Here is a 27,822-nt window from a genome sequence, read left to right on the forward strand (position 1 = left end):
AGATGATGTGTGCCGCCATATCCACGGCTGCCAACTCCTGAGGTGCAGGGCATCAGATTATCTGGGCCTTCTTTAAGCTCGAGATGCGGTGTATGCATCGCAGCTCCTAGGAATGTAATTTTTGCGTGTAGCTGTGGTCACCTCAGAGACACAGGGAGGAGGGTGGAGAAACGTAGACAAATGAGCCATGAGTTATCATACGCGAGCCTCCACTGCTGATAAAACACCTGTAATTCTTCTGTGGACGCTGGATTACTTTCTCTTTTCCCATCTATCTCTCACTCCCTGCGGAACGGTTATTTTTGTGCAGCAGCAAAGAGGCACAGACACGCACATCGGATACGAAAAATGACATTTCTCCGAATGATGATCAGCCTCGAATCACATGCAATAGTCACTTTGAATGACCCTTTACTATTTTCCAATGCGTTCAAAAGACAATAATTGACCTAAACTGAATTAAAACTATAACAAATGCATATATTTGTTCTTTTTTAATAGGATCTCTTAGGAAATACACATCACATTTTGGTTTAAAAATAAAAGGTTGTTACAAAGAAAAGGCATCGTCATTTTTCATTTACACATGAAAAATCTTACGGTTAAATATGTATTGCTCTGACTCAAGAGACCAAGATCAGACATTTTTACAAATTGTAGAACCAGGGCCCCGGGGAAAAGCCTGAAGCCCAAAGTTACTTTCTTAAAAATTCAGAAACTATGTCCACATCTAACTCTGCACAGACTATATTTGCATAGTATGCATTGGATTTGAATAAGTATCCTTACCGGCAAAGCCTGCAATGACAGGTTGCTCAAAATAATTTGATGAATGTTACATATTCTCTCACAAATATTCCGGTATTATTCTCGGGAGGAGTCCTAGAAAAAAAAAGTACAAAAGGCTGGAAAAGAATAGAATTACTTACAAGAAATAATCCCTCCCGTATACTGCATTTACCCTGACGACTAGCAATGTCTGGAGCCATTTCTATTGGGACAGCTGAATTGTACGAAAGTAAAAGGAGATAAAAATTCTTTTATTTTTGAAATGTAGAAATATTATATATAGACTATATGTATATTTACAGGGGTTAATTTCTGGAGCACATCCTCAAATAGAAGAAGAAAACGTGCGCCCAGTTTCTCTTATGTAGGTCTTCATGGATACATGAGTACATATTCTATTTACAGGCTCTCACTGTGCACAGTTTAAGAATATAAAATGTTCTCTATGTCATATCGATAAATACACAGTGATCTTTTGTCCAAAAAAAGGAAAGTTACCTTATTTTCTTCAAGGGATTATACACCATAATATGCTCTGTATCTAGACTTCTTTGTTCTATCGCTTTCTCACTCTCTCTCTTTAACCCACTCATACGCACACACACACACACACAGTCAAACACGCACACACACACACACACACACACCCGCACACGCTCACTGGGGCTCTCCCAGAGGTTTCACTACAGGCCATGGCATGTCAGGTAAAGGTGCCTGAAGCTCGGCAGGGGCCTGGTGCTGCTGCATCTGCTGCTGGTGGGCCCAGTGTAAGTCCACACCGTTCCTCTTCAGCGCCGCCAAGTGCTTGATGTCCAGCGTGGTGAAGGTGGTGAACTGCACCTGGTTCCGCTTGCTGGTGGGCGAATGGAGCGGCTCGCTGCGGTGTGGCCTGGCCAACAAAGTGGCCGAGCGGTTCGCCATGGGGTCAATAGCTTTCCCCTGGAACTGCTGCTGGGAGCCGGTCCTGCTGCGGCCCAGGGTGGCAGTTCGTTCGGGGACAGCGGGGACGCTGATGGTGGGCAGGTCGCCCTCCAGACTGTGGCGGCCCATGGAGTCGATGGAATGACGGGACTCCAGGGGACGATGTGCCTCACGCTTCAGCGTGGACACCTGATTCGGGGCACCTGGAGCTGGAGTGTTTTGATCATTGGTCCCAAGCCACACCCAGTCATGCTTGTGGTCCTTTGGGTCCCCGCTGGGGATCGGGCCTGCCTGTATGGGCGTCTTGTGTTTACGGGAACAGAGGCTATATGAAGCACAGTTGAGTATAAAAGCGAAGATAGCCACACAGGAAACCCCCACCAAGGCATACATGCCGATTTCCAAGTCTGACATGGCTCTGAATGTCCGGATGAGGTCGCTCTCGATCACTTCGGGGGCTTCAGCTTTGGGAATGTCTTTGTCAGGGGGTGAATTGGGGTTGTCGAGCATGTTTCCATAGCTTCTCTTTTGTTCTTCACCGTTCATGACACCCACTGTTGTTGCTGCTGGTTTGTCAGTGCTCAGTGGTGTATTCAAGTCCGGTGTGCTCAGAGTCCTAGTGGCCGTTGTGGGAATGACAGCATCTGTGGTCGCCCTTGTAGCTCTGGTCGTAGTCCCAATCCACACGACATTTGGCTGCACATTTCTTGTAGAAGATGTTGTTGAGGGGGTTGTTTCTGCCATGGTGGACTCTTGCTGGTCAGGCAATATACTTTTTAACAACCATTTATCCATATCTGTGACAGAACGCTGTGATGTCATCGTCGCTCTCAGATCTCCTATCAATTCTGATGCACCACCCTCGTAATCTTTACCTACGTCAGGGACGACCGCGCTACCTCCACCTCCTCTGCTGCTACTCTGGAAGTTGATTCTGAGGAGCCCAGTGCCCACTGCCAGTTTGCTCTTCCTCTTGGACTTCTGGCATTCCTCGCAGATCCTCAGCTCCACCCTCACCAGCGCCCCCTGACCCTCACCTTCACCTTGTGCTACCACAAATGTGGACAGCGGGGTGCGGCGTACTGTGGCCACCCCATCATCTGGGGTGGAGACCGTCAGTGAGTAGACGCCGCGGTCGAACTGCTCCAACGGAGCGACTGCACCATCGCTGAAGTGAACCCAGCAGCTCACCACCGCTTCCTGTGCGAAAGAACAAGAACAAAAAAAAAGCGATGAAGGGCCCACGTTGAGAGCAGAATAAGCCAATCCAATCACATTAAAACACAATGACCTATTTCCTGTTACTAATGTGAGCCACTGGGTCGCCCCAGACATAACCTATATTTTGCCTTTGAATACATAATGAATCGCCCTGAGCAGAACAGCTTGCCGTCACAGACACAATTGGTCGGTCATCTGCACTGGCGCGGTTCTAATAGTGTGTTATTGACAGGGGCACACTGTGCCACGGTGGCAGTGTACTGTAGGTAAAGTGAGCTGTCGTTCCAACAGCTACGGTCCGCCTAATTGCCGCCATGCCATGCCTGGTTTGAAGTGGGCAAGCTGCCACGGCTAAATGTGTGAGTGAGCTTTTAAAATGATCATCTGTGCACCCTGTCTGCCTCGTCTGCTCCCTCACACAGCACGGCAGTCAGATGATGGTCTGAGCTGTGAAGGCAATGAGCTCACATTCCGAGGAGAAAAGAGAAAACATTAATATTATTACTCCCCTACGGTCATTGTTGTGTAAATGTGCTCAGTTGTGGCAATTCCTATAATTCGAATCCCCTCTGCAGAAGCCCCATCATATCCTCATGTCTGCAAAGGAATACAGTATATTGATAAAGGCGCAATTTTATCTCAGCAATTTTAAAGAGTAATTTTAAGCTCCTTATTCACAGAAGATTTCCAATTGAGCTGTTTTGAATTATATTCTTTGCAGCGGAGCATGTACCGCGTCTGCTTCCTGTTTGGGGACAATTAAGCCCCAGTTGAGCAAACATGAATGTGGAATAGTTTGGTTAATACATTACATAAGAGATTTTTCATTCCGCTGGTTTTTGTGGTTTGAGTAGTTGAAAAAAACATAATAGTGCAAGCCACAAAGCCCACAATACTTTTCCATCTCCAGCCATAAGATGCCACAAGTGTCCTTCTATTCTCCATCAGAGACACAAGGCAGAGTCGCCGCATTTATCTTGAAACTACTTCCTACATTAAAGAAGCAATTTTTCTCAACTGTCCTCACTCCAAATGTCAAGCCCTGCCCACGAACACAATTCCCATGTCAGTGCAACCAAAAACTATATTTTTTATTTCCCTCCAACTACCTCTGTGTTTTTTATTCAGACCCTTGTCAAAACGAGGAACACAATCTATTTTTTGTATTAATAGTAGATTTAAGATCAAATGTAATTAAATCAACGACATCGATTGTATTAATTGCACCTGCACGGTTGGCACAGACTTTGATATTTAAACACTAAAAATAATACTCAGGTAATCAAAAAGATTTTGTTTCCTAATCATATCGGACAATACTGAGGTTATTTATGCCGGGAGTTGTTTTCAGGGTGATGCGCTTAACAAAAAGGAGAAAAATTGGCAGTGCCAGGGGATTGTTTGTTGAATACTCCCTTTTAAAGAACAATAACCGAGGGATATTTTAAGATTTTTGCACACAGGCAAAAGAATGGCTACAATAAGCAGGGTCTCATTGCAAGAGGGAAGAACAAACAGTTGAATAAATACACAGAATGAATACCGAGGTAGACAGATTGTGCACTCTCACCTGACAGCCTACAGCAATCTGAATTCAGTATTGTGCACGGATGAAACCTTGTCTATGCGTTTACAGTGACAGATGCTCACGTGGGAGTTACAAATACCGTTTAGTATATTTTACATTAAAGATCTAAAATGAATATAGTTAAAATGTTGTTAACCCTATTGACCTACCCATGAACAAAAGAAAATTTTGACATTTAGGTATTGAAATATATTGAAACACATTTCTGATCAAGAGACACTTAAAATAAGCTGACAGATTTATAACCATACATTGAACAGCTTTTGTTTCTTGCTAGTCCCATGTGATTTTAACATTCAGTTGAACGGTGCCTCAAAAGTTACGTGGCACGGCTGAAAATGAGTGATGATAAAACCAAAAAGAACAAGTGCCGCCGCACAAGTCAAGTGCCCCCTCTCAAACAGCTGAGCCGTGTCCCTTTTACACTTTCATGCTTTGTGTGTAACAATTTTCCAGTTACTTACCTGTTTGAGCTGCGTGATCATCTCCCGCGTGGTTGCCGTGGCAACCATGGCCCTGTGGCTCCCCAGGCTGGGCTGCAGGGACAGAGAGAGTCCAGAAATCAACTGTACTCCCAGCTCTGTCACGCTCACTTTGTCGTCCACCACCCTGATGGCCCTCTCGGCCAGGACCGAAGACGTCAGAGGGGACAGCACCTGCAAGAGGCACAACCTCGTTCAAACAGCAGACTTTTAGCAACTGCTAAAACCAAACATGCGTACATGCGCGCGCACACACACACACACACCTCATAACTCACCTGTACAGAAGTAGTGCCCACAGCCCGTCCCTGCAGCACTGGCCCATCCTGCACCCTGGCTACGTCAGGGTCCGACACTTTTAGAGACTTGCGTACAAGACTGGTCACATCCACCTGACGGTCAAAGAGATTAAGAAAAGTTTTTATCCTCATGATAAATCCTTATCTAACGTTAAAGGAGGATTTGACTGCAATACATGTATGATTATATATGATTCCACCTATGCTGGGTGTAGGAAATTGTTGTAACCTCTAAGCAGATGAATTTATTTAATATTTGCCCGCCATTACCTGCCAGTCAGGACCGAGGAAGTAGTCAACAGGCTCTGCCCCAGTTAGCGGGTCCAGCAGTACCTCGGCACCAGCCTGAGCCACGAAGGGTGTGAGCACCCTGAGTGTCGAGTGCTGGTACTGCAGCATGCAGCCCCTGCCTTTCCTCATCTCCTCCTCTTCCTCACTGTCCCATGTAGACCTGAAACACAAAGCCAATTGAACACAATCATTCACAGTTCAACACAGCAGGTGGACACAGGCAGCCCGGTCCCGTTCAATGATTTAAAAAAAGTACCTCTTAACAAAAAATGACTGGAGTATTCAGTAAAATGCATTGAAACTCACTCAAAAAGGTTTTCTGAATAGTTGACCCCACCATATTATAATGAAAAACACTGACACTGTAAAATATTTCAGTTCATCTGTGAACTAGCCACATATATATATATATATATATATATATATATGGCTTCATGCTGGCCAGCAGAGAGACTGAGAGCAATACTGGAGCCCAACAATGTGCTTCCTGCTGCCCTAGGGACGGAACACATGCTGGGTGACCTTTCCTTCTACATGAATTCAAGTTAAATTAACCAGGAACCGATGGCTGACTGGTATGTCTGTGGGCGATGGAGGTTAAGCTGCGAATCCCTTAAGCAATGATCATCATATTATCATAAACGCAGGTGGTAGCTGCCGCGCATTGCACCGCAGGTGGGCTGGAGGCCCAGCGGGCGGAAAGCTCCCGTCGAGAAATACAACACAAATAAACATAAATATTATATAGCCTAAGGTCAGAGCTTAACATGTAATGGAGATGCTGCCTGAATTAAATCAGTGTGGGTCAACAGTCGACAGCAGAACACAAACTTCAATCCTTGTTTCCAGCTCGTGGAGGTTATTATAATCGTACCAGGTTTCCACCTGCATAGAATAAACCACTTATTTTAAATTACAACAGTCATCACTCAATGTGACTGCTGTCAGTAAGATGTTTCCATTTGACTTGCTCATTAACAAAACATTTGAAAAATAGTCATGCTGGTTTGCGTTGCTTCACTTATTAACCCTGAGCCATTGTGCCTTACATTGGGTTCGAAGGAAGCGGAATCGATGAAGGCAATATCGTTGCTAATCAAACTCTTACATATTTTCACTGATTGCATGTCTTTATTTCAATATATTTTGAACAGAAAAAAAAATGTTATGTTGCTCCTCTCCCGCATACAGAACTATATATGCACACGTGTCCAACACAGTGACACAAATAAGTCCCATGGGTGAAGCTAAGATGAGCAATTACAATCACACACAATAGGATTCTCTGACCTAGTATCTGATTATGTCTGAAGCCAGGTATTGAATGTTTTCATAAGAGTTTTAACGCTGGAGAGGACCAACAGCCCATCAGTCGGCCATCATCATTAGTATTGAGTGAGAAAATAATGACTTTACAGTAAGTATTGAGTGAAACTCCACTAACCTTTATCTCCAGGGCAAGTATGTGGCCTCTACCCACTAATGCACCAAACAATGACTGACTGCATACAGTCAGTGTACAGAGGGATACAGTCCAATTCAACACCACCATTAAATACAGATACAAAAAGCACCATACAGCTGAATCAACAGCTCTTTATAAAAAAATATATTATAGGCAAAGTCAGACTAAGATTCCGTACAGGGCTAAGCTCCATCTGAAGCTTTTTTGCTTTCAAATATCTCCGTACAAGATCATGTGCATAATGTAATAAGTGGTTGCTTACATATGAAAATACAATTTAAACACTCTTCTAGAGCAGAGATGTGCGACTTCAGACGAGACAACCACATCAGCGAAATGGAGAAGATTTGGTTTGAAAAAAGAAATGGCAGATTTTTGGAGGGAGGTTAACCAAATGCTATATTGCTTCTATTCCAAAATGTCTAGAAATAAAATCAATTTGGAATTAAAAACACAAAGTTTAGGACTAGGACTTGGGAATTGTTGGTCTCACTTGACTCCGGGCTTCACAAAAAAAAACTTTTCAAAACATAAATGCTTTATAAAAAGGCTTGAAAACAATTTCTCTATAAAAGCACTGTGCTGTGTCTCAGTCTCAATTAATAACTGGTAATTTGTGTATTCATTTTTTTTCAAACCGCATCTTCAGGATCATGCTAACGGGACCTTACCTCCTGTTGCCCGTAGTAACAGGGACTCTCCAGCCTTTGATCTGGCTGAGCTCGGGGTCGGCCACATCGATGAGCAAGGGCAGCCGTGGCATCCATACGCTCATCTCCAGCTGGGCACTCAAGAAACCATAAGTGAAGTTGAGCATCACCCTGTTCTTTCCTCTCGTCTCTTTCCCATTTACATATATATAGTCACAGCGCTCCGACACCTGGACAAGACACAAAAAAAAAAAGAGAGAGAAAGATGAGGAGGTGAATGAGGAGCGATGTTCTTGGTTCGAGACCCTTTCTTTGTGTCAGTTTAACATGAGTATAACTTTAAAAAGTTGAGAATCACTTTATAATCACAAGACTAGAACTAGGACTGAACTGTCACCCAGAGATTCGGATTATACTTTCTCCAGACGTGCACTCGTGGAGGCTTTTCCATGTAAAGCCCCGTGGAAAATGAATAAGAAAGTTTTAGTTAGAAACTGACAAAGAGAGGAGTGGGGGGAACCCAGGCACCAATACAAATAAGCTGCGCAGACATTTTATTCATCTCGCGCAACTTCCAAAGTCTGGCCAGGGAATCGCACTGTGTTGCTGTACCTGTCATGTAAATTCACAACTGTGGTCTCAATGAAACTGTTACCGAATATAAATTAGCTCTGCCCTACGTCGGTTCCTGTGGTGCTGTACTGTAGGTGGGAGCGTTGTAGTCCCCACCAGTGAGAGCAATGAGGTGAGACGCAGCAGTTGGTGTGTTTTATTTGAGATTGGAGGCCTATCTCTACTGCCGCCTCACTTATCTTAACAAACCAGTGGCTCCAGAGAGGTAATTGGAGAGCACTAGACTGGAGAATGGAGTGCGGCAATGGAGAGAGGGAGGCAAGAAGGGAGGGGGGAGGCAGAAAAAAACCGAGGAAGAGGCCGAGGCAAGACTGACTTCCAAGGTAAGTCAGCTTCAACTCCTGTGGAATTGTTGAGGGAGGCCAGTCTCTAAGGAGTAAAGCCGACAGGTGCGGACCAAAAACACCCCGAAAATCACAACAAAAACACACATTTTACTCAAAATGGATATTTTAAAATCCTCAAAAAGAAATTACAGATTTTAATTTCAAAACAGTTTGTTACAATAGACTGTATAAGAAAATGTACAGGGTCCAGAAATTGAAGCCAGTGCAGAAGAGCCTGAAGCCTGTATTCTCTGGAATGACCAGCAGAGGGCGACTCAACTGGTCGCAAAAAGAAGTCAGTTTCTATAGAAGTCTATGAGGAAATAACTCTACTTTGCACTTGATTTATAACATCAGTAAACATTTCCCTGAGGAGTTTACTGTCTCAAGTATTCTCCAATGCAGCATGATGTTCAGGTTGTAAATTGTGGTCTCATTTAGAGTCAAATAGACGATGAAGCACCGTATCCACTGGCGCGTGATTGACAACTGCTGCCGTCCAATCGGTGCACGCTTGCAGGTGTGGTTTCGGTGGGCATTGGGCGAGCTATTGGACGAAATACATCTCCAAATAAATGATACAGTTGCTGTGTCTGCTGCTGGCTCCTTCTGTGACTTTATAATAAATAAATAAATATGTCCCCCAAATGAGCAAAAAAAAAAACAATCAATCATTGCTGCAGTTGACCTTCAACTGCGCTGCCTCTGTTAGCATGTAGCGTTAGTGGGGCTACATGTGCATCAGTTTACCCAGGGGCAGTTATAGCATCAAAGATAAAGTCTGTGGTTTCAAGCTCTGACTTAATCTGGTCTGTGGCTGGCACTTGTATAAGAGAGGTCGCTGACAGCAGGAAGCAGAGACACAATAATAACTGGATTAAGTCCTTCTACTGATACAGAAAATCATTACAAACGCTGTCTCCGCTCTTTGGCTCTTTGTCACTCTCTTAAGCTCGCACACTTAAACACACAGACTCACACACGCAAAGCCACTGGCTGCTATGTTGTCTAATGATAAAAGTAATATAAATCCATTTCTTCTTCTATCTTCATATCTCTCTCTCTGTCTATCTGTGTGTGTGTGTGTGTGTGTGTGTGTGTGTGTGTGTGTGTGTTCCTGCTCCTGCTGTGCTAGTAACATGGATCCATTACACAAAGGTCAAACCTCCGTGCTTATGGACTGAGTGGTGGGATCATGAGCTCAGTCTCTAATGCCATATGGAAGAGGCTGCTTTCATACACGATGCGCGCACACACATACACACACACACACACACACACACACACAGAGTGAGAGGGTGACTAGAGCTGGACCTGTTGAGCATAATGGCACAGTTATAATGAATGCCTTGGAGTCACACACCATAATGGATTGAATTCTTTAATGCCCTCAATTTCAGTTTAATTTCCGTTAAATATTCAGCAAACTGGCTTTGTATGCTAATTAGACATGGATGATAATGAGTTCATACTGGTATTAAATATGAGAGAGAGAGAGAGAGAGAGAGAGAGAGAGAATTGCTGCTGTAATTTTCTTCATACAAGTTTTTATTTGCTTAAAAGAGATTATTTATGGAATACTGTAGAGCTTGCATACACAGTGACTGCTCAATGAGTATAGTCACAGTTTTAGCAGTAATTAGATGAAGTCGGGCTAATTAGCACTAAAGACAAACTCTATAGAAAAGTCTCACACTTAATATGATACACTGCAGAGTTTCTTTTTGCTGGCATTGAATTGAGGGACAGTTTGCTTTTCACTGTGCATGATTTATTTATCACACGCAATTGCATGCATTTGAAAGTCGCCAGCGGCGTGGGAATTACTACAGCGACTGTTTCGATCCAACAAGCCTGGCGGTTGTGATTGCTTACCTTGAGTACATCCTCCTCTGCAGACCTACAGTTGGTGTAGTTGGTGACGTCAGTGACTGAGCCATCAGCCTCCACGGCCAGAGTTTTCACGGGGACGGACACCATTTTACCCGTCAGCACCGCGGTATTCAAGATATCGGTGTTCTGCGCAGGGAGAAGGGCAAATAGGGGGCGGGTTAGTATTGTGGGTTGGCACAGTGTCACAAGGTTTATTCAAGGTCACGAACAGTAAAAGCAAGGGACACTTTTCTTGCCGACTTAAGTAGAACATGACAAGTTGGTGGAGGATTTTGATTTGCTTCATATCTTTAGTGTAGTATGGTACAACATGTAGTTGTTTTTTCTGAAGTTTGAGAGTTGAAGGCTGAGACTGAGATTAGCCTTAAAATAGGGAAATACATCAAAAGCTTCCAAAGATGAGAAGCTGCTCCAACTGCATCACTTGTTGTACTTTCAAAATGAATAAAACATTCTGTCCATTTCTTCTTCTTCTTCACAACATAGCAACTGCAGCGGCGGGTTAGATCCACCAACAATTTCAACAACTGGATGTAAATTTCAATCGTTACTCTGGGTGAGTATGAAACATGACATTTGACACATGTACTATATTGCTATACAACAGCAATTGGCCACCGTCCATGAAAAACCTGTCTAAATATCCGGCTGAACTATTACATTATACAGTATAATCACTATTTGTATGAGGGCAGGGATGACAGAGTGTGGGTGTTAGCAAGACTAACAGGGATTTGAACACTCACAGGCAGAAAAACGTCATTTATTTAAATCACACTGATGCAACACACAAAAAAAGAATATCTCTATGATGATAATATATGGTACATGTGTGTCTCTCTAACACCTGGATGAAAAAAACTCCTCTACTGTAGTGTGATATCAAGACTCGTATTCATACTCAAATATAAAGCTGAGTATGTTCCTGATCTTCCATTTCCCACCTTGTAGTGTTCATCCATGCCAAAGCTCAGCTCCTGTACATCCTGTAACGTGTCATCCAGTGTGATGTAGCTTTATTTCCACTTTAACTGCGTCTTCAAAATGAATTTATAACAACTTTCCAGTTTGTAAGGTCTCTGGAAACATCTTTTTAATCTAGTGAAGTTAGTGGCAGTGTGTGTGTGTGTGTGTGTGTGTGTGTGTGTGTGTGTACGCGCGCGCGCGTAAGAAGCTCAGTGTGTGTTTTTTTTCCCTGCTGATGCTCGTGGACTGTCACATCAGACCGCACTCGGCAGATGTTTCCCCCGGCAGCCTCGCATCCTGAACTCTGTTGGCTTGACAGCTGCTGACCGCAATTCCAAAAGGACATGGTCTAGTTCAGACTGCGACACTGGCCCAAACATAAGTCAGTGGATCAGGCGTATAGCACAAAATCAGAAAGCAATATCAACGCTCTGCGCCTCTGGCTGCGCCGCCCTGAGAGCTGACGTCCGACGTTTCCGCCAACTAATCTGGCTTGCCGTGATCAAGTTCCGGGCAAGCAGTTCGGCTCTATTATAAATCTGCTTTCTCTTCTGAAAACAATGTTATATTTACACTCCGTGCTAAGTCTTGGTGGGTTTTTTTGTTCGTTCAATTAACCCTTTTGCTTCATTCAGTGAGTCTAAGTGCCAGATGCTACAACGAGTTACATGTTAACACTACATCACCAGCATACAAACAGAAAAGTCAGAATAATCAAAGCTGTTGAATGACTGTAACATTTCTAGGGCAATTGTGACGGGCAAAGCATAACACAAGCTTTCCTGCAGCTTGTATTCATTTAATTCCAGTGGTGGTGGTGAGTCACATGTGGTTGTAACATTAATTTGTTCTGCAGCAAATAAAAGGCTTTACTCTTTTTTTTTTAATTTTAAAGGAATATGGCCACAGTGTACTTGAGAGTTTTTCTTCCGCTCCACTCCTACAGGGGGAAAGGTTTTTGTCCTCATGTGAATCCTTTAAGTGACTGGGATGAAACGTATTTGCTGCCCAGTGTCTATCACATTCATGTTGACTATTGTGGCATGAAATAACCTTATAAATCTCCTGTCAAAGCCCGAGATGGATCCACCTCGTAATTTCTGGAGGTTGTTCTCAAAATGTTAGGGCTTTTGAGACCGGTGCACATAGCAACAGGGAATCTGTGTAAGCATGATGAAATAATATTGATGCATCGTAGAAAAGACGACATTATTTTTCTACTGTTTTAAAAAGCAACAATTCATTGTAAAACCAGAAACCTTTTTTTCTTTGTGGATTTTTACTACTTGTGTAAGTTAAAAACGAAGAGACTTTTGCCCTGTTTGATATAATAGGCGGGGCAGATCATATAAAGCAACCGAGATATTGTCCTCACCATGACCAGAGGGGCCAGCCCCACGTAGTCTCTCTGAGTTGTGTAGATCCGCATGATGCCCACGTCCTTGACGTTCCCCGGCAAGTCCAGGCGCCAGGAAATCGTCTGACTCTCGGCCTGCTCTGAAACATCTCGCGGCACAAAGTCGAGCTGTAAAACCTCCAGGAGACCCCTGTTTGGAGATAAAAGGAAAATAATTCAAATGTCATGATAACGAAACTGCACGGCGCTTAGGAAACGTTTGCTGATGTAAAAAATAAAACTGACTCAATAATGTCATTTACACTGTGCTACCATTAGCCAGCATTAGCTTCTGGTCACACAAGACCGAGTAAGGCTGTCGAAACAAAAACTATGAATGTATTTAGTGAACTAAAGGCGTTTTATTGATTATTAATTCAATGTTTTATTTGATTAACCATGTGTTGCATTCAATGTTTTTGGACAAACTTATGATTTGAGTTGAATATTCAGGGTGCTATACCATACAATAGCCTACGATTTTTCTGTATATGTATTGTAAAAAGAGGACATGCTGTTAAGCATTGACATTTGAGTCTCATTTAAGATTCATTGAAGCTAAAATTGTGGCTCTATAACTTTACAGGGAAATTGGTAATTCAATTTTGAGCAAAAATACCTTTTAAATGAAGTGTGAAAACATGAATAGGACTTCGGTTAGTGTCTGCCCACATCCTGTACAGTTCAGGCTTTTAGCCGTTGAATGTGTTGAACAGTGGTGTTCATTTGAAGAGTAATAAGTGTTAGTTTGAATTTATTTTTAGCGCCATTTCAAGTCAATTTAGTGTAATGTTAGGGATTATTCTAAATTTAACCGTCTACCGTTGGCTTGATTATTATTGTTAAATTAAATTAGTGGAGTTGACCCAGGTTGAATAACCAAGGCGACCACGTGTCAGTTCAATCATGAAGCAATCCAACAGGAACATGCTGAATATCTGTTATTGAACCTCTGAAAATATCATATTTGACATTTTGAAATAAAACCGTATCTACGTGCAGGAGACAAAGGTAGTTTAATTAGATTTCAATTTACAGCATCAAATCACAACATTACATTATCTTAAGGCACTTTTTTACGATAGGTCGAGTACTTACTAAATTACTTGTATTATTACAAGAGAAACTCAACATTTCCCACAATGAGTAGCGCTTGGCAACAGTGGAAAAATTCCTTTCAAAAGGAAGAACCCCCCCCCCCCCCATAGAACTCGGCTCTGGGTGGGCGACGATCTGCCTCCGCGACACAGTTTGAGAGGAGTGAAATGAAGGGAGAGAGAAGGAAGCGGGGGAGCAGTGAACCAAGGGATGGCACAGCCCTCACCTAAGCCAGCCCTAACTATAAGCTTTATCAAAGAGGAAAGTTTTAACATTACATGCAGAACGGGTGGCTGTCTCTCTAACTCAAACTGGGAGCTGGATTCACAGGAGAGGAGCCTGGTGCCTGATGCTGCCGCCTAATCTACTCGCAGAGTCGCTAGGATCAATCGGGATAATAAAGGGACTACGTGCCCTCCAAGATGGGATGGAGCGTGGCCATTAAGGTCTTTGTGCATAAGGAGAACAACTTTGAATTCTATTCTGGATCTGACAGGGAGCCAGAGTTGAGAAGCTAACATATGAGTTATTGGGACACCCTGATGATAAGAAATTACAGTCATCCCGTCCAGAGGGTTACAGATACACAGACTAGTCTTTGGCAATACTTGGGAGGAGGATGCTTCTAATTTTTTCTCAAGACGGCTGTCGAGGTGTTGTGAACTGGCGGCCAAGGTAATGTCATACAAATTTAGACCATTTAAAAAAAAAATGACATGTCATCCGGACCTTTTCGGTGGAGGTTAATAAGTGGCGCAGACGGAGCTGAGGTGAGGTGTGGACTCGCTCATGCTCCCTCGGAGGAAAGATGTCAATTTTTGTAAAGACATTCAGATACTACCAAAGAAAATGGAAGAAGAAGAAAAAAACGGATAGAAATTTGATCTGAATTTCATGCAGGACAAGTCGAAGAGTTTGCACCAAAATTGAATGCAATTCACAAGAGGTCTCATCTCCGCGCATCAGCAGATGGGAGGAACACGGTGGCAGTGTGAGGGGAAGAATAAGTGAGCCGGCGGAGACTTCCGCCAAGTATTCTGGTCAAAGGATTGTCAAAGGAATGCCATTTGATGCTGGAGAGAGAGTGTGTGGGCATACCTGTCAGTGGGAGCAGATCAAAGGGGAGAATGGCGGCGAATGTGAACGGAGCTGTGGCACGGTGAAACTTTGCATAGAGCGAACAATCGGCCTGGACGCGGCGTCTCATTTAATTCAATGGGCCACAAATGTTGAAATCAACAGCAACAAGGACGAACACATGCGCGTACAGGATGGACATTTTATTCATGCCTCATCTGAAAGGAACTCAAGGATTGATCACTGTGTAGTAATGAATGAGGAGTCAAATAAAAGCGGCCTTTGTGAGGTTGGGTCTAGATCACTAATGAAAAGGCGCTTGAGTGTGTGCATCCATAAGCTTTGAACAGACGTTTTAAAATCAAAAACCAAGAAGGAAAAAAAGTAATTCACACTTGGTGTTTCGGGCTGCAGAGTCACCAATAAAGCCAAAGTCAATTTAGGCTGTTTTGTTTGGCTCATTAAAACTATTCCAGCCAAAATCCGATTCTCATCTCGGAGGATTAGATCCTCCTGACAACTTATGAAGCTGTTCACGGAGGGTTAGGTTAAAAAAAAGACAGAGCTCCGCGAGAGAAACATCTGCAGAGTTTCATCGATTATGAATTCACTGTTTTATTACTTCTCTCCGAAATGTCATAGTTTTGCTTTGAGGTTACATTCAAATGCTTTAGGAAACGCTGTGCATTGACAAATTAAAACTATATTATGTTTTGGGTTGAACAGTCACTGCTTTACAATAAAATACTTTTCTGATAAAGGTTTGGTGAAGAGGCGGATTTTCGTGATATTTCACTGACAACCTCGTTTTTATTTGTAAGCAATATTTTTGTCAAAGAACAACAAAGACTAGCGTAGTCTAAGACCTTACATTGAGTGCGAAGGTAGTAGGGGAATCGGGGTAATTTAGCTTAGCATGAAGACTGGAAGAATATCTAGTTGGACCAAGAAACAGCTTGGAACATTTACAGTACCTCAGTAAAATGAAAAATTGGTTTCATTTTTACACTTTTTGTGTGGACTGAACTACTCTCACAAAGCCAGATCTGTCTCCACAGCTCTGGGGAATGGTCTGCACCTACTATCTTTGATATCTTTGTTATCGTTCTCCGTTTACTGCCTGTTTCTTTTTTACCAAAGTAAACGTCGGTATTTTTGGTGTTTTTATGCGATCCTCGCATCGGAGTATGCGTTTGCAAAATGGAACAAGTTCCACATGACTTATTAAAATGACCTCTTTGACGTGGTTCTTGTCTTTGAAAGATTTTAAAAGGACAGAAAGGATTCGAGTGGCAGACAGAGAAACATAGAAGGGGTTAATGCCCCTATTTCCTGGAAATCAGTCTATTGGGGGGGGGCTTTAAACCACTGGACATATCGTCACTTCAAAGTACATTGGTGGGGGGCAGTGTGTGTGTGTGTGTGTGTGTGTGTGTGTGTGTGTGTCCTGGTGGGAGCTCAGTACAAAGGACACAACTTGGAATATCTGTCCCTCCTAATCTCCTCTTCTGAACGTGCAAGCGCTTAAGCCTGGATAACGTAGCCGTGATTACGGATGATTACAGATAAGTGGGTCGGACGGACAGCGGGTGGTGTGTGTCTGCGTGGGCTGGAGGTTGCTGGGCAGAGGTGGCTGCTGCTGTGTGCCACCACCACCCACATCAGGCAACACGGATGAAATCGGCTGGTGTGCATGAGGCACAACAAGCACAGAAGGTGCTCTAACGTTATCAGTAACTTACTTATGAAGTAAAAGTGTGTATTCATGTATTTACAGCTAATATTTAAATTTCTCGTTTACAATTTATTTGTGTCAGCGACTATTGACAGTAAGACTGGTGATCCTGCAGAATAGAGACAATAACTCATGGGACAGAGTCAATTCATACTACTTGAATTGCGATGGGATGAGAAGTTTGGGGATGTAAAGTGAGATAGTATATTTGATATTCCACATTTATGAACGTGGAGAGGAAAGAAGAGGATACAAGATACAAGGATTATGAATTATATTTACAACAATTTCTACAGATTTTTCTTCTCATTTTCTCAGGTGCTATAACCGCTCCATATGCTTTTCTTCGGGATGCACGGCGGATGAGTGGTGGCAGACATAGTTCTTATGATTTTGTCTGTTTTTATTGTGAAGGAATAATGAGTATTTTAAAGAGAATCAAAGGAACTGAGTCATCTAATGAGCTGAGGGGCATTAAGTCAAACCCATTTAATTTTTCTAGAACTTTGAGCCACCTGGGAAAACAGGAGACCCCAATTATATATCTGAGAATAGCTGTGTCCAATTATCAGCTCCAGTGCATCCTGGTAAAAAAAATAACAACCATGAAAGATAGAAATAACCAAAATCCAGGAACTGGTGAGTAAAACAGTGTAAAAACTGTTCTAAAATAGTTATTTGATGATATGGATTTACTGTTTTTTCTTCCATTACTGTTTCAAAATGTAATCGTTACTGACAATATTGTCTAAATATTCTGTAGCGGTCAGACCCCTGATGACTTTAGAAAACAAGTGTTGGAAATCAAGTTTCTGAGGAGGTGGTCAGTCAGTCCTTAAACAATTCAGCGAATATTTCCTCACGGTGCGCAAGCTGGGAATGCACCGAAAAAAGAATCTGTTTTTTCCGGGCAGCTTTGGCTCTGTAAATTGAAATCAAAACAAAAATTGGTGCAGACCGCGCCACACAAAACTGTGTGGGCAGTTTTTAAACATCACTCCCCGACACCTGGAGAGCCGAGTTAGCGGCAGACGCTATGACTCATAAGGTATTGGCCTCGTGGTTAGTATCAACCACAAACAAAAAACACGTAGTGCCCCTTTAAGGATGCATTTTTGAAGAATTCCAGCACAAAAATGGGATCTGCAAAATGCAGAGCAGGTGTAAATCTTTCAAACTCATGTCTTCCGCAGACAGATTCTTGGGTATGCTCTAACCTCTGCTGACAAAATCAAGTATACAAGATGGGAAAAGACGCAATATGGGATTCTTTTACACAGACACAAACTAAATTTTGTGAAATTGGCTGCTTGCAATCTGGGCACCAGCACAGGAGAACAAGGCTGCGAATGATTACTTTTCCTCTGGAAAAATAAATCATTCATTTTCAATTTGTCCCCTGTTCTGTGAAGATAATGTAACAGTGAGGATATTTTTTTCTCATGACAACTGATCACATTCCCGTACGGCTGCAGAGGGGATTATTGAAATCTCAGCAAATATAGGCAATAAAAGAAAAGAGGAAGATTTTTTTTTTCATGTGACAAGTTTGAAAGCAGCTGGTTAAAACACACAGATCACTGTGCACACACTGTATATGCAGTGTACTGACCTCTTTGCAGTGACAGCGACCTTCCTGTGGCAGACAACGGACACGGAGTTGGGGGTCGCTCCTCTGCCAGGCTCCACCACAATGTCCCACAGCGCTGAGTCGCTGGGCCGCGCTGCACTGAACGACAGACCCGTTTTTACTGTCGCCCTGCAGTTAAAACAAACACACATACATAGTCCAGTTACTACAAAGTACACAACTGTGAGTATTCACCACCAATAGATAACATGGAAAACTATGATATGATAATACTCAATATCATATGTGAAATGTAACCATATGCGGATTTTGTATTGGCGACACTATAACGATTCCAAGCTTGTTTGCTATGTGTGTGTGTGTGTGTGTGTGTTTGTGTGGGAGGGACTTTATTTTATATATATACTTGCTTTGTACATGTTGGCGTGTGTGTTTCACAATGTCTGACAAGGTTAGTCGCTGTCAGACTTTTGTGTCGAAGCGTCGAGTGTCAACTGGGCTATATAATTCCCATTAACCTTGGGGAGAAGTGGCAATCAGTAAAATCAGAGGTCTGATTCAGACACACACATCAGTCTGTAAGGAGAGCTGGTACGCTTATCATAAATTATGTGACTGGACCAGACAGTCCCTGGGGTCTAACAATCACCACATGACATGCGTTTTTGTTTCCTTTTACGCTGACGATCCGCCGATAGATTTTTGCGTTAAATATCATATGACACAATCACAGAGCAGTTACAGCAGTCACAGGCAGAAAAGTAAGAACCAGGGGACAGGAAAGACTTTTGATCCGTGTTTAAAATGCACAGATTCTCTAATCTGCACTCACACAGGCACCTAGCTACAGGGTGGGAGCCTCGTGTGTTTTTCCGAAACAGGCCAATTTCCTCGTGGCAAAGATTCGGCGAGTTGCTGGACGCCTTCCAGAGGGAATTCAGCCTTTTTCCTTACACAAGAGCGTCACTCGGCTCTTCCTGCAGATTTGTCAGTAGGATATTCATGCATGGTAGAAAGGTTTGAAGAAAAAAACCTCAACATCAATAAAGAGTGAATGCCACTGGATCGAAGTCAAATCTGGGAATTATGCGTGACATGCTAGAAGTATGCATGTAATAAAAGGTAGAGGTTGGCCATGAAAGGATGCTTATGGTCCACAATATCCGAGGTAAACACATTCCCAGTAGCGTTTAACCTCCTCCACTCCATTTCTTTGACCACAAATCCTGTTCCTGCCATCAGTGAGTTCAGAAACAAATTTAGGATTTATTGGAACAAGTTTTCTCCAGCATTTCCTTGCAGTGGCCCTCGGGCCCTTCACTTCATGGCATGATAAGTAATAGATTTGATTTATGTGCCACTTACCTAGAAATGACAACTTGGAATAATCATAAATTAGCATTTTATCCCACTTGAAAGCCATCATACTGTAGATACTCTTTTAATTTGTTTCTCTCTCCCTCTCTTCTTTTTCTTAAAGTCTTGTAATGGTTTAGAGACAACCTGCTACTTTACAACTCACCATCTGGTACGATTTATGTCATATAAAAAAAACTGTGGTTTGCCACAAAACAGTCTTCAAATAGCTGAAGAACATTAAGTGACAGATGGAAAGACAGACACTCACACACTCAGAATGCATGCCCATGTTCTACACACACACACACACACACACACACACACACACACACACACGCACACACACACACATAGAGATTCGAAATACACATGCTAAAAAATACTGATTTGTGATCAAGAGCAACCAGACTAATCAATAACCATTGTAACTGAGGTCAAGGTCAGAGTTGTATTATAGACAAAATATAGTCTGCATGAGCGCATGTGCACACATGCAGCAAACAAACACACACACACAGAAATGTGTTTTCTTTAACACTAAAACAAACTGAAATTTTGATTTTTCAACCAATGCTGGATAAAGACAAGCAGAGAACAAATTCTGTAAAAAAAAAAACTTAAAAAAAAACTTGCAGCCAAATGCAACATTACATTACATTTTCATTTACATTTTCAAGATGCGACAAATATAAACGTTGATTTGCGGTATTTTTAAAAAGAGGTGAAAATTCGTAATACTGATGAAACAAACAAACCGTTCCTTCACGCGCGACTACTTCCCATAGCCACTGCTATCACTGGTTCCAACTTTTGCAGCAGCAATTTCGTGGAGACTTTTTTTTAGTTGGTAATGTTTGGAACCAATTATAGATTAGGCACCGCCACCACCCTGTCGGTGGAACCCCAACTGGAATTCTTCTTCCTCCACAAGCAGCCATGAGCCTCCCTGCAGAGAAACCTCATTGCAGGCACTTCTCTTTGTCTTTGTCAGTCACTGACCACAGGTGGGGGGACGGAATGAGCGCAAAACCTGTAAAATGAACGACTCTTCAGCACCGTTTTGCCAAATTAATTTAATCTCTTTGTTTGAAACTGTGAAAGCTGGAAAAGCTACCGACTCTGTTGTTTGCCCGTTCATTCCATCGACCTTTCATGTGGGAGTAAAAGAGGGTGTTTTTTTTCTGACAACGTGTTTGTTATCTGTGTGCGCTTCGTGTTTAGCTAATGTTGATACTTTAATACTTATATATTTTCTGTATTTAAACTAAATGTGTGCAGTTGATGCACAGTCTCTTTCTGTAAATTCCGTCAAAAACCACCATCGCTAAATGTTTGATATTCAATTTGAACGAAATGTTTCAGGGAATGGTGTGTTTATATGCTGCCTGGGTGCTTTACAGGTGGGCCGTGCAAAGCACACACATGCGCGCAGATGCACACGGTTAATCCTGGCAGTCAGCCCAGATCATCTCCACCCGAAAGGGTTAACCTCTTGATTCATTTTCAATCAGGGCCACAGATTATCTGGCCTAACCCTGCTGGAGTGGACTCAATCTTGGGCCAAAGAGTGAAGTGGAGCAGGGATTTCTCCCAGGAGGAATCAATCACTTTGCCAAGCTCCTCGGAGCTAGCCCTCCACTTGGACTTAACTACTGTACTCAGCACCCTCTCCTCTCGTCCAATCCCCTTCTACATGTGGCAGTGGGTCAGAAAACACATGGACAGAAATCAGTGGTGTACAGCGGTACGGTCAGTGAGTCCACGTTTGGGGAATATCAGGTGAGGAGGCTGTTAATCCTCCCAAATGGTCGAAACAACGTCAGCTGTTCAAGGGGTCGGCGTCTCTCGGCCAAATCTTATTCATGTAATTCCAACAACGCTGGCAGAGCCACATTCAGGTCACTGGGTCTGTGTGTTTGTGTGCGCGCAGGCGTGTCGGTGCCCGTGGACGGTACAGTGAGACTTATATTTGAGAAGGATTGACAGCCACAGGTTTAACTGTGTGTCCTATGGATTAATAAACATATCTTTACGTTTCTCTCCATTTGCCCGCGTCCTGCCACAGATTACAGCGGCACTGGTGTGTTTGCGGCATGATATCGCTTAAATCATGGGATTAGAGGGAAAATTTGTCTCGCGTTTCAGACAAAACCATTAAGCTGAGTAAAGACTGGAAACACAAACCTCACTGTGATGGCTTTACACTTTACTGGTCTGCAACATGCTGATAAAAAACAATTTCCCTCCGCTCGGTGATATGCATCAAAAGGGCGGCAAGAAGAAACTTTTGCAACAGACTGGAGTGTGCGTGTCTGTGTGGCAGGGCTGCTTTTACATTAAGCTCACTTTTCCCCAAAGGAGTCAGGAAGATGCGAGTTATTTGTTTTCCTGCTCCATTAAATCGATGCATTATTTATGAAGTCAAATACCCAGAGAACCTTGTTGAAATGTTAGTGGGATGTTGAGATATGAAAACTGGTGAATCATTTGCCAATTATTTCCCCGTTTACGGATGAATGCTCTTCATAACTCCCCCACTAACTGAGAAGTTGAAGTAGACAGGATATAACATGTCAGTAATTTATGGAGCCAGTGAAACTGGCAGATAACACAAGTCATGCTGGCGCTCAAGCAGTTCACTGCGTGGCCTTGGTGGCGGGCCCCATCAGTATTCAAGTGGCTTAAGTAACCATTTAAATGCATGGAGCTTATCCCTCATGAAGATGCTCAAATATACTGTACATCATCATGATTCAATTTGGTTTTCAGTCCCTCTTCTACCGCTTCAAATGTTCCGGTGATAATTAAATTTGATGTAACTCCATCTAAACACTTGTCTCTGCAAACTCAGCAACATACAACCCTTGTTTTCTGACATTCTTTTTTGGCTAAAAACGCTCTTGCCTTATTTAGTCGTAGGGACAGAAAATGTGATGCTGTAATCCTTAATACAATAGCTATCCAAATTTGTCAACAGCATCCCCATAATGTATGTAAAACAGCCAACAAAATGTTTTTTTTATTAGGTTTAACCTCAGCAGAACAATACATAACTTTGTCTCCACTATATAAATGTACTATGAACACAGCTCCTCAGTGAAAAACATGTAAATTTCATGTTTTAATTGTCGGCATGACAGACTGGAATCTCAACCTGCAGGCTGCTTATGAGGCTTATGATTTGAGTTCCCCCCTGAAGAATTTAAGTCTTGACTTCAGATCTGCACTGACAGATTTGAGATTTGACTCTGGACTTATCTCAAATTGCCAGAGCCTTGGCTTTGACTTGCCCCAGAAGACCTCGAAACTGCTCGGCAATGTACCCACTCTATCAGAGGCCAGAGTGAAATTGATTGCAAGAGGATCAGTATCCAACAGGTGCAGAGCTGTAGAAAAATGATTAAAATTTCCTAAAACAACAAGTAGAAAAGTAATTTTATTCAGGGTTTGTATAAAAAGACTCCCCGAAATTGTTTGAGGCAAGTTTTTTTCCACTGAATTAATCATTTGACATTTTGGGAAATTATTTGCTTTATTGTTGAGGGTTTGATGAGGATATCAACCAATCACAATCATCACACCCATCTAAGAAATTTAAGAAGACAGCCAGCATCTGGTTAGCTTAGTTTAGCATCAAAACTAGAAACAGGGAAACAGCTCGTCTGCCTCTGACAGAAGGCAACAAAATCCGCCAATCAGCACCTCTGAAGCTTACCAATTACACTAATTAAAAAGATGATTGAATGCCGACTGTATGCATTACTACCACAATCCCAGATAGCCCACGAAGTGTGAAAAAACGAATCCAATATTTATTCATAATACATCAGAATTAATCATTATTAGTCATTCTATGACAAGGATGTTTAGTCTCAGAGATAGTTTAACAGCTCTCATCAAATGTTACCAGCACTAACACTGACGACCACTGACCATATGACAGACTCACGAGTTACAAAACCGCTACCAAGATGTTGGAAAAAGTACTTTTTTCCCCCCTCAGCTGAGTAATGGAATGTGGAATAACTTCCGAATTTGTGACCCAAAAATTGAGTGTGAAATATGCCAAATTAAACAGGCACAACACAAATTTGACACCTGGCTGCTGACGCAGAAGTTATAGGGGAAAGGTATCTTACCTGACTGTGAATTTGTCCAAGGTAGATGTACTTGCTAGGAAGATATAGAAAGTTGCCACGTCTTTGGTCTTCAGGGGTTTGGAGGAAGTCTGGATCACCACGGCGCCTCCCAGCCTCAGCCGAAAGAAGGTGGGGTTCCCTGGTGGAGTTCTGAGCAGATTAACACTTCCTATACGCCTCATGGGTGTCCCTGACCCCCCAGAGTCTCTTCCTCTTCCTCTTCCCACACCTACACGTTGCAGGCTATCCTGCGGGGTGCACTGGCCCGTCTGGTCCCTCCGACTCTGGAAGTAGACCTCCACGAGGTTCCCCTGAAGTCCCTTAATCCCTTCGGTTTTTCCTGCCTCCCCGCTGGAGCTCCCTGAGCGACTGGCCGAGCTGAACCAGGCAGGTTCTGGCTTCAGCTGTGCCACACAGAATCCACCTGGAGACGCCAGGCATGCCCCACGAACCTCCCTCGTCTCCCAGAAGGCGTAGGCCGTCACACAGTGAGCTCCGTCCTTTGTCTTGACTCCGGCGCTTTTCCCGCCAGTATCTTTTCCAGACCGTTCTCGCCCAGCAGTGATGTTGATATCTGTGGGCATGTGGAAGAGGATCTTGACAAGAGGAGACGAGGAACGAACCTGGCGGCCCAAAATGACTGGCAGGATCCTGCGCCCACTGAGCAGCAGGTGTGGAGGGATTGGGGCATCTACAGTCAGAGGGCCGTATGAAGCGTTGACGGCTGATTGGCCAGCTCCTGGACCGGTGATGTAAAAAGTCTGAGTCTGAGTCTGAGCCTTCAGGCTGGAGTTCCCTGATGGCCCTGGACTGCCCTGCCTCAACAACACATGGTCCACATTGACAACCTGGAAGTTGACGGAAGGATAAACTGGAGATGGTGTGAAGGACGTCCCAGGGTCTTCAGCAACCTTCTGACACTCAGCAACTGGGAGGGGGGAAATGTACAGAAGAGGTTAGCACAGTAACTTCAAATTTGCCTTTCAGTGTAATGTGTCAATTCTGCTGAGATACACATATTTGAAACTTACAAAATCAGTGTATCACTGTAACTGCAAACATTTGATGGGCATGGGAAAGAAGGAGGTGGGGTTGGAAAAGGGATCACGGCTGAAGAAAACAGAGCTAAGGGCAAAGAGCAAAGAGCTGCCAAGAGCCAGTTGGTCATCTCAAGGTACCAAGGGGGGTGACACTGAGGGTAAAGGCAATGACTTGTAGATGCATCACATATGGCCCATTTCCCCATGTTGTTAATGCAATGAAAAAGCAAAGAAAGACAGAAAGGAACAAGAGACCTGAGACAACCTGGAGAGAGAGAGGGGGACGCTGGGCACGTCTGAACATAAGTGAGTCTGAGGTGACTGTGATCCCGTCTCTTGAAGCTGTGCACGGTGTTGGTTTTGATGATCTGCACGTTTGAACATCAGATGTCTGTGAAAAATGATTTTAAAAAGTACTCGCTGTACCATTATGATCATTAACTTTTAGGACCAATCCAAATTGCTGTGCAATGATGAAAATGAACGGGTTTTCCAATAATGTTATGCTCTGCACATTTTTTGGCTGACACGACCTTTTCGAGCGACCGTTAACCTTCCCTACACCTGTCTCTAAAAGTTGTAAGGGAAACATTCACAGTGTCTCAATCAAACCAGGGCATAAACAGTCTAATTTCTATCCCACACAATGTACACAGGTGAGAGTTTACAGGTAAATACAATATTGATTTTATTTCAGGGGATTAAATGCATGATATTCATCATTTTTGTTGTTATTCTTAGCACTTAAACACAATAATATTAAGTGTATAACTCTTAGGTGGTATCCTCTGCACCAAAGGTCTCAGTTATACTTATCCATCAACACAAATTACATTCTCCACTCTCCACGCACCACTTCCATGCAGTGCAGTAAAGGGAATGGCAAATGCAGCATCTGAGTGGTAAAAAAAAAGAAGAAGAAAAGCCTCCAGGTTGCTGTATGTGACGGCTCCATTCCTCCTGCCAAAGACACTTGGTAATATGCCATCCTCCGTGTTGAAGTGCTCCAGATCTAAAGTGTGCATTTGACTCGCCCCTTACCTCACGAAAATAACTTATCTGCAGGCAAATGCAGTGCGAATAGAAAAACTCCCTCTCCTACTAAAGGTCTCAAAAGTTATACATCATTCTTTTCTGCTTTTCAAACCATATTCCGTGAATACGTCTGTGCGAATCAAAGAAAGGAGAATCTATGGGGGAAAAGAATACAGATACCAGAGTTGATATTACAAATGAAGTATTCAGGAAGAGCACACACGAAGCTTACTTACTGTATGTACTCCAGAGATCAGTCTGATGTTGCAGGGAGTATCACAGGTTAAAATAGATATCGGTTGGTGTGTATATGTGTATATATAGTCTTAACTGAAGCCTCTGATCTGAAGCCCACCCGTGATATACCCTCTGTACATCAGTAAAAAAGTATGTACAGTACATCAGTTTCATTGATTATAAATATTAATTTTGTGAGTCCTGGCTGAATTGCTCGACATATCTTGAGGGCTTGAAATTGAATTATTTTAATAGTTGTAAATGCAAATTCAATCTTGGACAGGACTGTTGAGACAACAGACGGTACATCAGTGACCTGACTGGTTGCCATGCATATTCATGGCTCCCAAGCAGAGAAGATATCGAAAAAAGGCTGACTTCTATCATCATCAAGAACGTGGCTGCACGGCTGAGTCCTCCGAGAGCAGCGACGTAATCGTCCCACATGCAGAGAGCATGATGAAAAATTGCACACACAGATATCATGTGCAGATTTGAAACCCCAGTCACTCTCAGAGAGTGGTCTCTCACATGATATCTGTATCGCAGAGTGACGGACAGCTTACTGTGGCCGCATAGCTTCCAATGCAGGTTATCTTTAAACAAGCAGAGAAGCAGCTGTGCAGCCTCAGCTCCAGGCCTCGTTTTATCCCACAGACTGCACACAGGAGAGCATGCTGTTGCTTTCATTCAGACAGGGGGACAGTGATATGGGCAGAGGGGCCGTGGGTGACCGGTGACCAGAAAATGCTCAATAACGGGAAACTATATGCTTTTAAAACTGAACACATGAACATGGTGTGACAAAATGCTTCCATCTTCCCAGTGAGAGCATTCTTATTTCCTGAGACGCTCACTTTTCAAACACTTCCTATTTCAAACAAGTGAAGTCTTTCAGGGGGCTTGAAAGTGCTAATAATAGCCTCAAGAAAATCTTGTGCATGTTTGAAATCAGAAGGAGAACTTCAATCAGGGGAGACATGAAGCAAATCCAGGATATCCAGTGTGTGTGTGTGTGTGTGTGTGTGGTTAGATCATCAAAACACAGAAGGGCATTCGTACTCATTTCATCTTCATTTACGTTTCCCCTTGTAAAAACACAGCTTTAAGCCTCTGAGCTATACATCCAGTCGTAAATGCGTGGGGGGTTTTCTACATCTGCTCGAAACGAGACAACCCGGACCAATGAACGAATCGTGGCACAGACACACACACACACACGTCTCACCTTTAACAGCCGCGAGCACAGCCACTGTCACGACAGGGAGCAGAGATCGCAGGCGACGGACGAGCGTCATTTCGGCAAAAAAAGACGCAAAAGTTTTGGCGCGTCCACTCTGCTGCGCGCTCCAGTGCGCACCGCGGTGCCAACGTGGAGAGAAAAGAAAAACCCCTAAAAAAACAAATCGTTACATCGTCTGGGGTCCGGTGAAGTTATGTTCCCCTGAGGATCAAGTGATGGGGAGAAAAAAAAATATTGCATCTGTTGAACAGACTCCTTCTCTTTAGGGTCTCTCGGGGGGGGGGCGCGCCTCTGATTGGCACGGCAGGACAGGCAACAGGCACGACTGCTCCCATCATAGAAGATCAA

The 27,822-nt window shown here is 43.2% G+C and overlaps 1 protein-coding gene across 1 annotated transcript; it reads right to left on the bottom strand.

Annotated features, from left to right (window-relative positions):
• Positions 1–479: 479 nt before the first annotated feature.
• Positions 480–27,715, bottom strand: LOC118285534 (transmembrane protein 132D-like). Its single transcript, XM_035609236.2, has 10 exons — positions 27,460–27,715; positions 23,920–24,847; positions 18,443–18,589; positions 12,900–13,071; positions 10,541–10,684; positions 7,728–7,936; positions 5,571–5,751; positions 5,280–5,393; positions 4,984–5,175; positions 480–2,910 (listed from the first exon to the last, which is right to left on the bottom strand). The coding sequence occupies exons 1-10, from the start codon at positions 27,527–27,529 to the stop codon at positions 1,447–1,449; spliced, it is 3,621 nt and encodes a 1,206-aa protein (XP_035465129.2). The 5' UTR covers positions 27,530–27,715; the 3' UTR covers positions 480–1,446.
• Positions 27,716–27,822: the final 107 nt, after the last annotated feature.

Source organism: Scophthalmus maximus, chromosome 20 (genome assembly GCF_022379125.1).
Source record: "Scophthalmus maximus strain ysfricsl-2021 chromosome 20, ASM2237912v1, whole genome shotgun sequence".
Taxonomy (NCBI): domain Eukaryota; kingdom Metazoa; phylum Chordata; class Actinopteri; order Pleuronectiformes; family Scophthalmidae; genus Scophthalmus; species Scophthalmus maximus.

What these genes read in the sequence shown, in the direction of transcription:
- LOC118285534 (XM_035609236.2), bottom strand. Translation starts at nt 27,529, where the DNA reads ATGACGCTCGTCCGTCGCCTGCGATCTCTGCTCCCTGTCGTGACAGTG. An exon ending in GGCTGGCCCCTCTGGTCATG is followed by an intron (nt 10,685 to 12,899) that starts GTGAGGACAATA and finishes CTCCCTGCGCAG; the next exon opens with AACACCGATATCTTGAATAC. An exon ending in TGATCACGCAGCTCAAACAG is followed by an intron (nt 2,911 to 4,983) that starts GTAAGTAACTGG and finishes TCTTTCGCACAG; the next exon opens with GAAGCGGTGGTGAGCTGCTG.